The sequence below is a fragment of the Mercenaria mercenaria genome, chromosome 10 (assembly GCF_021730395.1).
Source record: "Mercenaria mercenaria strain notata chromosome 10, MADL_Memer_1, whole genome shotgun sequence".
Taxonomy (NCBI): Eukaryota; Metazoa; Mollusca; class Bivalvia; order Venerida; family Veneridae; genus Mercenaria; species Mercenaria mercenaria.
Window position 1 is genome coordinate 62,797,763 of NC_069370.1, and position 15,282 is coordinate 62,813,044.

The 15,282-nt window shown below is 35.0% G+C and overlaps 1 protein-coding gene across 1 annotated transcript in view; it reads left to right on the forward strand.

Moving 5' to 3' along the window:
- The window catches only part of LOC123560682 (fibrocystin-L-like), a 67,514-nt gene that overhangs the window by 20,021 nt on the left and 32,211 nt on the right, over positions 1-15,282 (forward strand). Inside the window, exons 9-11 of the mRNA XM_053516952.1 lie at positions 1,658-1,918; positions 11,309-11,406; positions 13,679-13,808. Coding sequence (XP_053372927.1) covers positions 1,658-1,918; positions 11,309-11,406; positions 13,679-13,808 — 489 coding nt within the window. The remainder of the gene's footprint in view (positions 1-1,657; positions 1,919-11,308; positions 11,407-13,678; positions 13,809-15,282) is intronic.

A 15,282-nucleotide genomic window follows, 5' to 3' on the forward strand; every position in this document is an offset into this window, starting at 1 on the left:
ATTCAAATTTATATTTAATAAGCAAACTCACACGAAGCGAGGCCCTGAAAGGGGTATATAAAATGTCAAGCCTTTATGTATTGCCAGTGGCCATGCGTAAAAAACATCCTCTTCCCCAGTAATTTTGGCTACATGTTTTGTTATACAGATAAATGTAAGTCATTTTTATACAGAATATTTACCAATTTTGGTTTTGTTTACACCAGTTTGTGTTGTAAGTGGTTGCTATTAGATGGTGTGTTCCATTTTTTAAATAGCCGATTGCAATCGAATAATTCCAAGGTGGTCGACTTTATCATCTGTCCGGATTTATCATCAGTACCAGTAATGATATTTGAAAAATATTAATTACATTGCATTCTTTTAATATTTTTATGAATGGTGACAAAAAATAAAGTCAAATTATTTGTGACAAAACGGTGAATTGCCCGTGCGTAAAGTTCAAATGTACACAAAAATCAATGTCTTTAGATTGACGTATCAAAATTATATAGGGGCATAAAGGAGCATAATCCTTGAATATTTCATCTAATCATGCTTGTTTATATGTTTCACGTGCTGAATTTTGTAGAAAAATTTCTTTTTTAAAAATATTTTGTAATCTAAATGTATTTAGTTTTATTTTTTGAGATATTAAACAGTCATTATAAAGCGGATCGACGTAACCACGGGAAATCTAAATCTGTATAATCTGGGTATGCCGTAGAGTTTTGGAAACAGTTTTAAGTTACAAATAGAACATTTTGATTATGTAACAGTATATGAGATACAAATATTGATAGGAATCTAAACAAGCTGCTTTTTTCTCTGAAATTCTTTAACCCACCTATTAACATTTTCGTGTTCCTTGTTACAATGTAAACGATGCGCTTATTTTGTTCAAGTTAGTAAATATATGCCACATCGACGAATATATCCCAGGATAATTTACACATTTTACAAATCATAAGAACGATTTTACACTAGCATGTTTGTATGCTAGTATCATGGGTCTATTACGTGGTACACTTGACATCCCCAGAAAAAGTTGAAGAACAGATACATTAAATGAACACTTAACTGTAGCTGGTCAACGAAATATAAAAGTAAGTTTCAGTTTTTGACGCATTTTATGCAATAAAAGATATCACATTGTTGCGTTTGCAGAAACTCTCGGGAAACATTGGTGCAATTGCTCCAGTCGACTACTTGTCGCTCTGCCAATGAAAATTACAGGAAAAAGTTGTGCGTTATAACTGCATTTTACATTGTCTGTAAATAAAGCTGAAGCATGATATTTATGGAAAATGAAAAGCAAATTATTTACTTATTTTGCGGGCAAAAATCATGAGAAGAAAATCAAAGAATCCGTTTTGTTTCAATTGAATTAAATGTATCTGATAAAGGTATGCAAGATTTAAATTCCTGTAAAGATGCTGTATGTAAACAGATAATATCTTTGAATTTAAATATGATTAGCGGCTAGTCCAGTCTAGAGGTGATAAAATAGTTCAAGCACTTCTGCAAATATTACTTTTTTTTCATTTTGGAATATTTTGAGAAAATAATAAATTTATTTCAATGAAATTATTTTTAGAGTGTAACTGAATAAATTTATTTCAATGAAATTGTTTAGAGTGTAACTGTATTAACATTTTCTTAAAAATGTAATATTCAGAGTGTAACAAGCAATCAGACAGTGATCGTCTCTGCAACTACGAAGGGTGTTCAGACGACATCAACTTTTACATTTACCTATGCTTACACCAGTGCTGAGATTTCCGATATATTAATCAGCGCTGGCGAAGGACAAAGACGAAAAAGATCTACAGCCGCTAAACTCACCGTCCAGGGTAGGTTCTTCAAAGGTTTATTCTTTCAAGCATTTCCGGAAAAAGAAAACAGTTACTTCAACGTTAAATTCCTTACTTGGAATAAGGTATGTGTATACCTGGGAATAAGGTAACGTCTATGCGTTCTGATCGGTCAGAACTGTAAACAAACCCAAAAAGTGATATATTTTTTTCAAAATTGAGATTTTTAATTTATTTGCATTTACAGTGAACTGAGTATCATACATTTTTACAAAATTTGCTATATTTTATATGTACTGCTAAGAGGTTTTATCAAACAAATTTTCCCGCCATGCCAACGGTGTAAACAGGGGATCATCTCATTCATATGAAAATTATTTAAATAAAGTACTATCATTATTCATAATTTATGTTTTTCATCCAATATTTTGATAGAAGTAAGATAATGCTTGAGAAACATGTAATTTGATATACATGTACATATTTCGATTTAGGGAAGGCTGTACACGCCATGTTATAATGTATGTTATAATGCAAGTCTAGAGGAAAAACAATTAGTGGTCTCTTATCTTAAGTGGATAGAGGAAGAATGGTGAATTTGAGTCAGGAATATTGATCCTGGAATGACTGACTGGAAGCACTCCTTAAATTTAAAACAACAAATGCATTTGTGGCAGTCTAATAACCAAGTACTGTCTTTTTGCGAATTCGATATGTTATAACTAGAACGTCAGTTATTGTTATGCTTGCTTAAAACAGTAAGATGGACAATGACTAAAAGGCAACATAAATACTGGTCCCGAAGTATATCCGTAAGTTGTCTATACGACTGTGAGTGCCAAAGATGTAAGCCAATTTTTGTCTTCCTATCCAATAAATTACTAGAAAACCAGATATAAATATTTCCTTGAATTACATCTAAGATGTAATTCCACATAAATATGTACATAACAAACCAAACAACTGATAGAATTTCATTACACTTTTTTTCATTTTTTTTCCATAAACATTTATTTTCAATAAGTGAAGTTGTGTACATGGTCACCCCACGCCCTGGTCTCACCTCTTCCCCCTCCGCACTCCACAATTTTTATGCCCCCAGTATCTACTGATGCGGGAGGCATATAGTGATTGTCCTGACCGTTCGTCCGTCCGTCTTAGTAACATTCTTAACTATTTGCCTGACATATTTCTTTGCCGTTCCTCTCCACAAATTCATTTTGCGGGGGATACCAATTAATTATAATTTGCTTGTTAAAATAAGTGTGTGAAGTTGGCGAGAAGTTCGACATTCGACATTGAACATTGGATCAGAGAACGACATTGAACATTTAAATCGTGAAGCTGGCAATAATTTAAACATTCGAAATTGAACATTCGATTTCAGAATGACATAAAACATTCGAATCAAAAACAACATTGGACATTCGAATCCTAAACGACATTGGACATTCGATTTCAGAACGACATTGGATATTCGAACACAGAACGACATTGGACATTCAAATCCAAAACAACATTGGACATTTGATTTCAGAACGACTTTGGACATTCGATTTCAGAACGACATTGGACATTTGGTACCAGAACGACATTGGACATTCGATTTCAGAACGACATTGGACATTCGATATCAGAACGACATAGGGCATTCGAACCCAGAACGACATTGGACATTCGAACACAGAACGACATTGGACATTCGAATCCAAATCAACATTGGACATTCGATTTCAAAACGACTTGGACATTCGATTTCAGAGCGACATTGGACATTCGATACCAGAACGACATTGGACATTCGATTTCAGAACGACATCGGACATTCGATACCAGAACGACATTGTACATTCGATTTCAGAACGACATTGGACATTCGATTTCAGAACGACATTGGACATTCGATACCAGAACAACATTGGACATTCGATTTCAGAACGACATTAGACATTCGATTCCAGAACGACATTGAACATTCGATTTCAGAACGACATTGGACATTCGATACCAGAACAACATTGGACATTCGATTTCAGAACGACATTGGACATTCGATTCCAGAACGACATTGGACATTCGATTTCAGAACGACATTTGACATTGAACACTGAACAAGATTGGACATTCAAATCCAATCAACATTGGACATTATATACCAGAATGACATTGTACATTCGATTTCAGAACGACATTGTACATTCGATACCAAAACGACATTAAACATTCGATATCAGAACGAAATTGGACATTCGAACCCAGAACGACATTGGACATTCGAACACAGAACGACATTGAACATTCGATTTCAAAACAACTTTGGATATTCGATACCAGAACGCCAGTTGATATTCGAACCCAGAACGACATTGGACATTCGAACCCAGAACGACATTGGACATTCGAATCAAAATAAACATTGGACATTCGAACACAGAACGACATTGGACATTCGATACCAGAACGACTTTGGACATTCGATTTCAGAACGACATTGGAAATTCGATTTCAGAACGACATTGTGCATTCGATACCAGAACGACATTGGACATTCGATTTCAGAACGACATTATACATTCGATACCAGAACAACATTGGACATTCGATACCATAACGATATTGGACATTCGAACCCAGAACGACATATTACATTCGATTTCAGAACGACATTGAACATTCAAACTCAGAACGACATTGGACATTTGAATCCAAATCAACATTAGACATTCGATTTCAGAACGACATTGGACATTCGAACACAGAACGACATTGGACATTCGAATCCAAATCAACAATAGATATTCGATTTCAGAACGACATTAGACATTCGATTTTAGAACGACATTGGACATTCGATACCGGAACGACATTGGACATTCGATTTCAGAACAACTTTGGAAATTCGATACCAGAACGCCAGTTGACATTCGAACCCAGAACGACATTGGACATTCGAATCAAAAACGACATTGGACATTCGAACACAGAACGACATTGGACATTCGATACCAGAACGACATTGGACATTCGATTTCAGAACGACATTGTACATTCGATTTCAGAACAACATTGGACATTCGATTTCAGAACGACATTGGACATTCGATACCAGAACGACATTGGACATTCGATTCCAGAACGACATTGTACATTCGATACCAGAACGACATTGGACATTCGATTTCAGAACGACATTCGACATTCGATTTCAGAACGAAATTGGACATTCGATTTCAGAACGACATTGGACATTCGATACCAGAACGACATTGGACATTCGATACCAGAACGATATTGGACATTCGAACACAGAACGACATTGGACATTCGATTTCAGAACGACATTGGACATTCGATTTCAGAACGACATTGGACATTCGATTTCAGAACGACATTAAATATTCGATTTTAGAACGACATTGGACATTCGATTTCAGAATGACATTTGACATTCGATACCGGAACGACATTGAACATTCGATTTCAGAACAACTTTGAATTGAATGTCCAATGTTGATTTGGATTCGAATGTCCAATGTCGGTCTGTGTTCGAATGTTTAATGTCGTTCTGAAATCGAATGTCCAATGTCGTTCTGAAATCGAATGTCCAATGTCGTTCTGGGTTTGAATGTCCTACGTGGTTCTGGTTTTGAATGTCTTATGCCGTTCTGAAATCGAATGTTGAACGTTTATTTGGATTCGAATGTCTAATGTCGTTCTGTGTTTGAATGTCCAATGTCGTTTTTGATTCGACTGTACAATGTCGTTCTGGGTTCGAATGTCCAACGTCGTTCTGGTATCGAATGTCCAAAGTTGTTCTGAAATTGAATGTCCAATGTCGTTCCTGTATCGGATGTCCAATGTCGTTTTGAAATCGAATGTCCAATGTCACTTTGAAATCAAATGTCTAATGTTGATTTGGATTCGAATGTCCAATGTCCTTCTGTGTTCGAATGTCCAGTGTCGTTCTGAATTCGAATGTCCAATGTCGTTCTAGGTTCGAATGTCCAATTTCGTTCTGGAATCGAATGTCCAATGTCGTTCTGGGTTCGAATGTTCAATGTCGTTCTAGGTTCGAATGTCCACTGCGTTCTGGGTTTGAATGTTCAATGTCGTTCCGGTATCGAATGTCCAATGTCGTTCTGAAATCGAATATCCGATGTCATTCTGTAATTAAATGTCCAATGGTGATTTGGATTTGAATGTCAATTGTCGTTCTGTGTTCGAATGTCCAATGTCGTTTTGAATTCGAATGTTCAATGTCGTTCTGGTATCGAATGTCCAATGTTGTTCTGAAATCGAATGTCCAATGTCGTTCTGGTATCGAATGTCCAAATTCGTTCTGAAATCGAATGTCCAATATATATCTGGATTGGAATGTCCAATGTCGTTCTGTGTTCGAATGTCCAATGTCGTTCTGGTATCGAATGTACAATGTCGTTCTTGGTTCGAATGTCCAATGTCGTTTTTGATTTGAATGTCCAATACCGTTGTGGTGTCGAATGTCCAAAGTTGTTCTGGGTTCGAATGGTCAATCTCGTTCTGGGTTCGAATGTCCAATGTCGTTCTGAGAACTGAAATGTCCAATGTTGTTTCTGATTCGAATGTCCAATGTCGTTTATGATTCGAATGTCCAACGTCGTTCTGGGTTCGAATGTCCAATGTCGTTCTGGGTTCGAATGTCGTATGTCGTTCTGGTATCGAATGTCCAAAGTTGTTCTGAAATCGAATGTCCAATGTCGTTCCGGTATCGAATGTCCAATATAGTTCTGAAATCGAATGTCCAATGTCGTTCTGAAATCGAATCTCCAATGTTGATTTGGATTTGAATGTCCAATGTCGTTCTGTGTTCGAATGTCCAATGTCGTTCTGAAATCAAATGTCCAATGTCGTTCTGGGTTCGAATGACCAATGTCGTTCTGGTATCGAATGTCCAATGTCGTTTTGAAATCGAATATCCAATGTCGTTTTGGTATCGAATGTCCAATATCGTTCTGAAATCGAAAGTCCAATGTCTTTCTAAAATCGAATGTCCAATGTTGTTTTTGATTTGAATGTCCAATGTTGTTCTGTGTTCGAATGTTCAGTGTCGTTCTGAAACCGAATGTCCAATGTCGTTTTGGATTCGAATACCCAATGTTGTTTTTGATTCGAATGTCCATTGTCATTCTGAAATATGATGTTCAATGTCGAATGTTTAACTGATGGCCAACTTCACGCTTTAAATGTTTAATATCGTTCTCTTATCCAATGTTCAATGTCAAATGTCGAACTTCTCGCCAACTTCACACACTTTGTTAAAATTTGTGTTGCTTGATATTCAATTGCTCATTTATTCAACTGAAAATAATGTTTTGAGTGGAATATGCTGGAACATGTTGAACTTTTTTTTGTCTGCAGCAGTGGTAGAACGGTTATTCTTTATTTTGACTTATTATTTAGATTTTTCAGACCTATTTTTTCCTCTCATCTTTTACGGCTTTATGTGGAAAATAGGATTTGTTTCTTTTTTTAATCATGCAGACATGTAAGGTGCATTTAATAACAAAAAAATGATAAAAAATTATGCAAATTTTTCTTGAAAATCCATTTATTTACCACTGACTATTTTATTAGGTAATCATGAGGATTTAGTTTATTCCTTTAAAGGGAATTCCTATAGTTTTTTATGCGCATCTTTCTGCGCAGCCTACACTTTCTATGGAAAACTAAACTGAAGTCAACATTTGTTGAAACATGTTACAGACAATCTTAAATATGAGGAATTTTGAATGAAATAACCTTTTTGATAAGTTATATCAGTAATCAAATGTTGATACTGGTTTATATTGTATTGACAAGTATCATGCCTGACAGGTATCTTGCTATTTTTGTGGTTGTGTTTTCACATCGCATTTTAGTACAAAGACAGTGTTGTTCATATAATGTAAGATAATTGACTTAGTACTGATAAGACAATATCACCTTTCAGATTATTTAGTATTCAATTATAGAAAGAATTAAGAATTTTTAAAACTTTTTTTAACTTTTAGCAGACATACATGTAATCAATTTGGCCAGGTTCGCGCCATTTCCGTCCGAACAGGTGTTGTATTCTAGCGGTCTTAACATAAAATTTAGCCTGCTCACAATACAATTATCTATACACAAGAAGAAAAAGAAAAAATTCTATGAAAGAGTTTTTTCAAAATTAAAAAAAAAATTCTTCACTATGGGTATTTTTCATTGAAAAAAATTCACAAAAGTAAATACGAAACAATTATTTTGTTCATTTGTACCTATTATTGTAAGGATAGAGTATTACAATTATGACTATGATATCAAATAAGTATATAATAAAATCTGTAAAAAGAAAAAAACCGTATTGTGCTGCCTGGATGTATATTTTGGTTGGTATTTATAAAAAAGCAGAAAATTATGAAAATGTTGAAAAATCGCTGACAGTTTCAGCAACAGTGGGTGTGTTCAAAACAATTTTTCACAAAAACAAGCCTGGTGACCTATTGTTTTTATTTGCTCATTGTTTTCAGCACGAATTTTCCTATCATATATGTGAATTTAAAAAAATTCTATGAAAGGAAAAAAACTATAGGAATTCTCTTTAAGGATTCAATTTGTATTATTAGATAAACATTTAAGCTTTAGAATGATATCCAATTAGCTAAATTCTAAATCACGATGACTAGATTAATTCTTCGTATATAGTAACTCTACTACATCGCCTACTTCTGTTCACCTTGCAGTAAATTCACGTGCCGAACTATAGATGTGTATGACCCGTATTTGCCTCCCTTAGAAAGCTAGACGACATTTGCAGCAACTTACGATAAGCGAGTGAATAATGTTTATCTCAGGAAACTACATGTAATTTTATGATATTTTTGCATGAAACAGGCGAATACCAATGTCACGGTGTATGTCCCGGACAAAGGGTGAAAATCCCAGAAATTTTAACTCAGAATCCCGGAAATGTCCTGAAAAAGTATGGCATGTATAACATAGACTATATGCCTGTATACAAATTTGGAAATCTTCTTGTCAGAAACTGCTGGTCCATTTTCAAAATAATGTTACACAAATGTTTCTTGGGTGACCCTCTACCGAATTCCTTCAAATAATTTTGATCCATTGAAAAAGTAGCCGCCTGGGGGAGAGGTTCATTTTCCTATAAGGATTTTCAGAAAACTTCTTTTATAAAACTACTGGCCTGATTTGAAAACGATTGTATTTGAAGCAACTTTAAGAAACTTTCAAGTATATTTTCTCATAGTTCTTTTGATTGATCCTGATTATGATTTTTTGACCTTGTCCTTAAGTGCAATGATAACAGGTGAACAATATTGGGCCGTTATGGCCCTCTTGCTTTTTGAGATGCAGCCTTGAAATTTGTGTGACATATACAGTTTTGCACACTGATCTTAAAACTGACTTTCAGTGACCATGAATGTGACCAACTGACCTACTTTCTCAATATTTTAGCATCAGCTTGACATTGATATATAATGTAGCTCATATTACTCAGGTGGGCGATATGTGGTCATAAAAACCCTCTTGTTAAAGTTATGGTCCCTGAAATAATCAAAAAGGCACATTTTTCCCCAATAATGTGCCTAGCTCAAAAAGTAATTGATGTAAATTCATGAAACCTAAACTTTAGTCTTTATTATGATATGACCTTGCACACTTGGCATTCTTCTTTGGAGTTTGGTGCTTATTACAGATTTATGGCACTTGAAATAGCCAAAATAGTGGATATTTTGTTTGTGATGCTCATAGCTCAAAAATACATGGCCTAGAATAATGAATCCTTTTCATAAAATGTTTGTTGAGGCCAAACCCCCTTAAGACTGCAAACATTTCAATTATTGCCCCTTATTTGTGACAAATATACCAGTGGGGGCACACCCTGTGCCCTACAGACACATTCTAGTTAGATATTTCTTGTTCATATATGGTATAAACATATATAGACAATCTCTAATTGAAACGACCTGTGAGAGGAATGGATTTAGCGTATCAACATAGTCTTCTTTAAAAAAAAATTGTCTATGCATACGTAGATTTCTTTATAAACCCTGTCTGTCTTTACATGTACACTGTTTCATATATATATATATATATATATATATATATATATATATATATATATATATATATATATATATATATATATATATATATATATATATATAAACTGAGACAGTTCATCCTATCCCTGTAGAATCTGCCTCATTGTAAATGATCAGACTTTGTCAAAGGCTCATGGTGAGCTTTTGTGACCGCTCAATGTCCGTCGTGTGGTGTGTGTCGTCCGTCAGTCGTCCATCGTCTTCTAAAATAATCTTCTTCTTAAAAACCGCTGGGCAGAATTACACCAAACTTCATAGGAATGATCCTTGGGTGGTACCCTTTCAAAATTGTTCAAAGAAAAGAATTAAATACAGAACTCCGGTTGCCATGACAACCGAAAGGAAAAACTTAAAAAAAACTCTTCTTGTCCAAAACCGCAGGTCAAAGGGCTTTGATATTTGGTATGTAGCATCATCTAGTGGTCCTCTACCAAGATTGTTCAAATTATCCCCCTAAGGTCAAATATGGCCCCGCCCTGGGGGTTCACATGGTTTACATAGACTTATGTAGGAAAAATTTAGAAATCTTCTTGTCCAAAACCACAAGGCGTAGAGCCTTGATATTTAGCATGTGACATCATCTAATGGTCCTCTATATAGATTGTTCAAATTTATACCCCTGGGGTGAAAAGAGGCCCCGCCCCGGGGGTCCCAAGTTTTACATAGACTTATATAGGAAAAACATTTAATAACCTTCTTGTCTGAAACCACAAGACCTAGGCCTTTGATATTTGGTATGTAGCATTGCCTTGCATTACCAAAATTGTTCAAATTATGCCCCTTGGGTGGAAAGAGGCCCTGCCGCAGGGGTCCAAAGTTTTACGTAGACCTATGTAGGAAAAAAACTTTTAAAATCTTCTTGCCTGAAAATATAAAGCATAGGCTTTTGATATTTGGTATGTAGCATTGCCTAGTGGTCCTTCACCAAAATTTTTCAAATTTTGCCCCTGGGGTGAAAAGAGGCCCCGCTCGGGGTTACTCGTTATATGAGTTAATATATAAGAAAACATACTTCAAAAATTATCTGATCATATTTCCTGGACTGTTTAATTAAAATTACCTGATGATCCAAAGTAGGGGTCATTTGACTGTGACCTTGACCTACCTTCTTGTTTTTTAAGATACAGTCTTGAAGTTTGGATGTCATATACAGTTTTGCACACCAATCTTAAAACTGACTTTCAGTGACCGAGAATGTGACCTACTGACCTACTTTTTTAATATTTTAGCATCAGTTTGACCTTTAAAAATATGTAGCTCATATTACTCAGGTGAGCGATCCAGGGTCATCATGACCCTCTTGTTACACAAAAGATAATGATATAGGGATATATTCATTTTACTCTACCAAATTATGTAACTTCTTATGTTAATTTCTGCCTTTTTCAGGAGGTCAAATTGTTACAATCACTGGTAATGGGATGGGCAACACAGGAGATGTTTTTATTGGAAAGACTAAACTGGAAATTATATTTCGAAATGATACAGTAATAAAAGCAAAAACACCGCGAGGTTTGCAGAGTGGGAAAAATCTTCCAGTTCTTGTATTCATCGGAACCAGCGGTGTCATTTTAAAGTCGTACGTTTAAACAATTAGTTGTTCTTGCAAAGATATTGACTCCTTAAAAGATTTGAAAATTACAGCATTTTGTAAAGGCAGACATATTGATTTACTCCAGTCTGTGTGTCAATCTGTGTGTGTGTCTGTCAAAAAGCTTGTCCCCACTGCACTCTAAGTCGAACATTTCTCATCCGATCTTCACCAAACTTGAACAAAATGTGTTTCCCCATAAGACTTCGGCCAAGTTCGATAACTAGCAATTTTTTAATCCACCCAGGCACTTCTGAATTATGGCCCTTCAATTACTGATTGAGTCCACTCGTCCAAGCCGTCTAACTAGGTCCACTCATCTAAGCCATCTAGAGAAACTAGACATTTTTCATAGGGGCAGTTGTAGGAGACATGCGTTTTTCTCAAAAGCATCTCTAGTTTTATTATAAAATTATAAAGTATTGCCAATACTATCGGAAAGTACCCGATTGGAATAATAAACTAAAAATCCAAAGAAAACTTTTTTAAGCATATAAATTGAGAACAAATTTGATAACAGTTATTCATTTTTTGACATACGATTCTGTGTTACTGGCAGTAAGTGATTTTTATTTTATTTTTAGCTCAGGTGAGTTTTTGTGATCGCTTGATGTCCGGCGTCCATCTGTCTGTCGTCTGTCTGTCAACATTTAGCTTGTGTATGCGATAGAGGCTGTATTTTTCAATTGATCTTCATGGAATTTAGTCAGAATGATTGCCTTGATAAAATCTAGGTCGAGTTCGAATATGGGTCATCTGTGGTCAAAGACTAGGTCACTAGGTCAAATCAAAGAAAAACCTTGTGTATGCGATAGAGGCTGTATTTTTCAATTGATCTTCATGAAATTTAGTAAGAATGATTTCCTTGATGAAATCTAGGCCGATTTTAAATATGGGTTATCTGGGATTAAAAACTAGGTCATTAGGTCAAATCAAAGAAAAACCGTGTGAATGCGATAGAGGCTGTATTTTTCAATTGATCTTCATAAAATTTGGTCAGAATAATTGCCTTGATAAAATCTGAGTAGGGTTTGAATATGGGTCATTTGGGTCAAAAACTAGGTCACTAGGTCAAATCAAAGAAAACCCTTGTGTATGCGATAGAAGCTGTATTTTTCATTTGATCTTCATGAAATTTGGTAGGAATGATTGCCTTGATAAAATCTAGATGAAGTTTATATATGGGTCATCTGGGGTCAAAAATTAGGTCACTAGGTCAAATCAAAGAAAAACCTTGTGTATGCAATAGACGCTGTATTTTTCAATTATTTTTAATGAAATTTAGTTAGAATGATTGTCTTGATGAAATATAGGATGACTTTGAATATGGGTCATCACTAGGTCATATCTAAAAAAACCTTGTGTATGCGAAAGAGGCTACACTTTTCAGTTGATCTTCATGCAATTTAGTCTAAATGATTGCCTTAATGAAATCTAGGATGACTTTGAATATGGGTCATCAATGGGCACAAACTAGGTCAAATCAAAGAAAAAACTTGTGTATGTGATGAAGGCTGTATTTTTCAATTGGTCTTCATGAGATGTAGTCAGAATGATTGCCTTGATAAAATCTAGGTCAAGTTTGAATATGGGTCATCTTGGGTCAAAAACTAGGTCACTAGGTCATATCTAAGGAAATACTTGTTTTAAACTCAAGAGACCACATTTTTGGACCAGTCTTAATGAAAATTGACCAGAATATTTGTTTCCATGAAATCACTAGGTCAAACATTTTTACACTGTTATGGTTTGTTTCTCAGGTGAGCGACCTAGGGCCATCTTCGCCCTCTTGTTTTATTCCTACTCTGATAACGTAGCTTTGAAGTCACAGTCTTATTGATCAGCTGATGCCTAGCACTGTGTAAAAATAAAAGTCAACACGGCATATTTAGAAAAATCAAAACAAATGCTCTTGATGGTTGTTATGAGGCTTTTGATCTGTATTACCTTGATAGTTATATTGTTTGAAAGTGTATCATTTTTCTTCTAGTTATCATGATCTTTGTTTAAGATTTTTTAACCCTATATTATTTATTCGAAAATTGTTACTAATATTACTAATTATCTAATATTCTTTATAAATTATTGTAGAAATTCCACTACAGCAAACAATTAAAGCTGCTAAGTGCATGCATGATTTACTGAATAATATTCTTTTTGTATTTTAGAAATAGCATCCCTACGGTTGATGTTATACTTACAGTTTCTAAGATTTACCCAACTGCTGGTTCTAAATTCGGCGGAACGCCATTGACTATTATTGGGGAAGGATTTGGAAGTATTAAAGCAGATGCAGTTGTAAGTTTATATCATACATTTTATAAGAAAGCTTGCCAGTCAGACGTCAAATACATGTATATTCACTATATTGCCCAAGGTTTCACATACACACCAGACGGGAAATGAGTGCTAACAGAAACCTTTTTAGCTCGAATTTTCGAAGAAAAAGTAGAGCTATTGCACTCGCCCCGGTGTCAGCGTCGGTGTAAAGGTTTTGATAAAGTTAAATATCTCTGTTACTATCAAAGGTATTGACTTGAAACTTAAAATAGTTATTTACTATCAACGTCTACACCAGGAGAAACAATCCCCATAACTCTGATTTGGATTTTGACAAATGCCCCTTTTTAACTTAGAATTTTTGGTTAAAGTTTTTGATAAAGTCAAATATCTCTGTTACTTTCAAAGCTATTGACTTGACACTTAAAATAGTTATTTACTATCAAAGTATACATTTAGAGAAACAATCCCCATAACTCTGATTTGAATTTTGACAGAATTATGCCCCTTTTTAACTTGGAATGTTTTGTTAAAATTATTGATAAAGTCAAATACCTCTGTTACTATGAAAGCTTTTGACTTGAAACTAAAAGTAGTTATTTACTATCAAAGTCTACACTTAGAGAAACAATCCCCATAACTCTGATTAGAATTTTGACAGAATTATGCCTCTTTTTAACTTGGAATGTTTTGTTAAATTTTTTGATAACGTCTAATATCTCTGTTACTATGAAAGCTTTTGACTTGAAACTTAAAATAGTTATTCACTATCAAAGTCTACACCAGGAGAAACAATCCCCATTACTCTGATTTGAATTTTGAGAGTAATGTCCCTTGTAACTTTGAACATTTGTTTACTGACAAAGCTCTAATTCAGAGTCATGCACTCAGAAAAGTCAAGTTTGTGCCCCCCACCCCACATGAGTGGTGAGGTATATAGATTTGGTCTTGTCTGGCGTCTGGCGTCCGTCCGTCAGAGCATCTGTGCATCCGTCCGAAGTTCGTGACACGCCTAGCTCTAAAGTATTTGATATAATTGATGAAACCTTGCATGAGTCTTTATCATGATATGAATTTGCACACCTTCTATTTTTCGTCTGGCTTCGCCCCCAATTTTCAGAGTTATGGCCCCTAAAATAGTCAGAAATGCACATTTTCACCTTGTGACATGCCTAGCTCAAAAAGTATTTGATATAGATTCATGAAACCATGCATAAGTCTTAATTATGATATGGACTTGCACACCTCTTATTTTTCATTTTGTGTATGGCCCCTGAAATAGTCAAAATTGCTTATTTTCATCTTGTGAAGTGCCTAGCTCAAAATGTATTTTATATAAATTGATTAAACCTTGCGTGAGTCTTTATCATGACATGAACTTGCGCACCTCTTATTTTTCGTGTGGCTCTGCCCCCTATTTTCAGAGTTATGGCCCTGAAATAGTTAAAAATGCACATTTTCACCTTGTGACACGCCTAGCTCAAAAAGTATA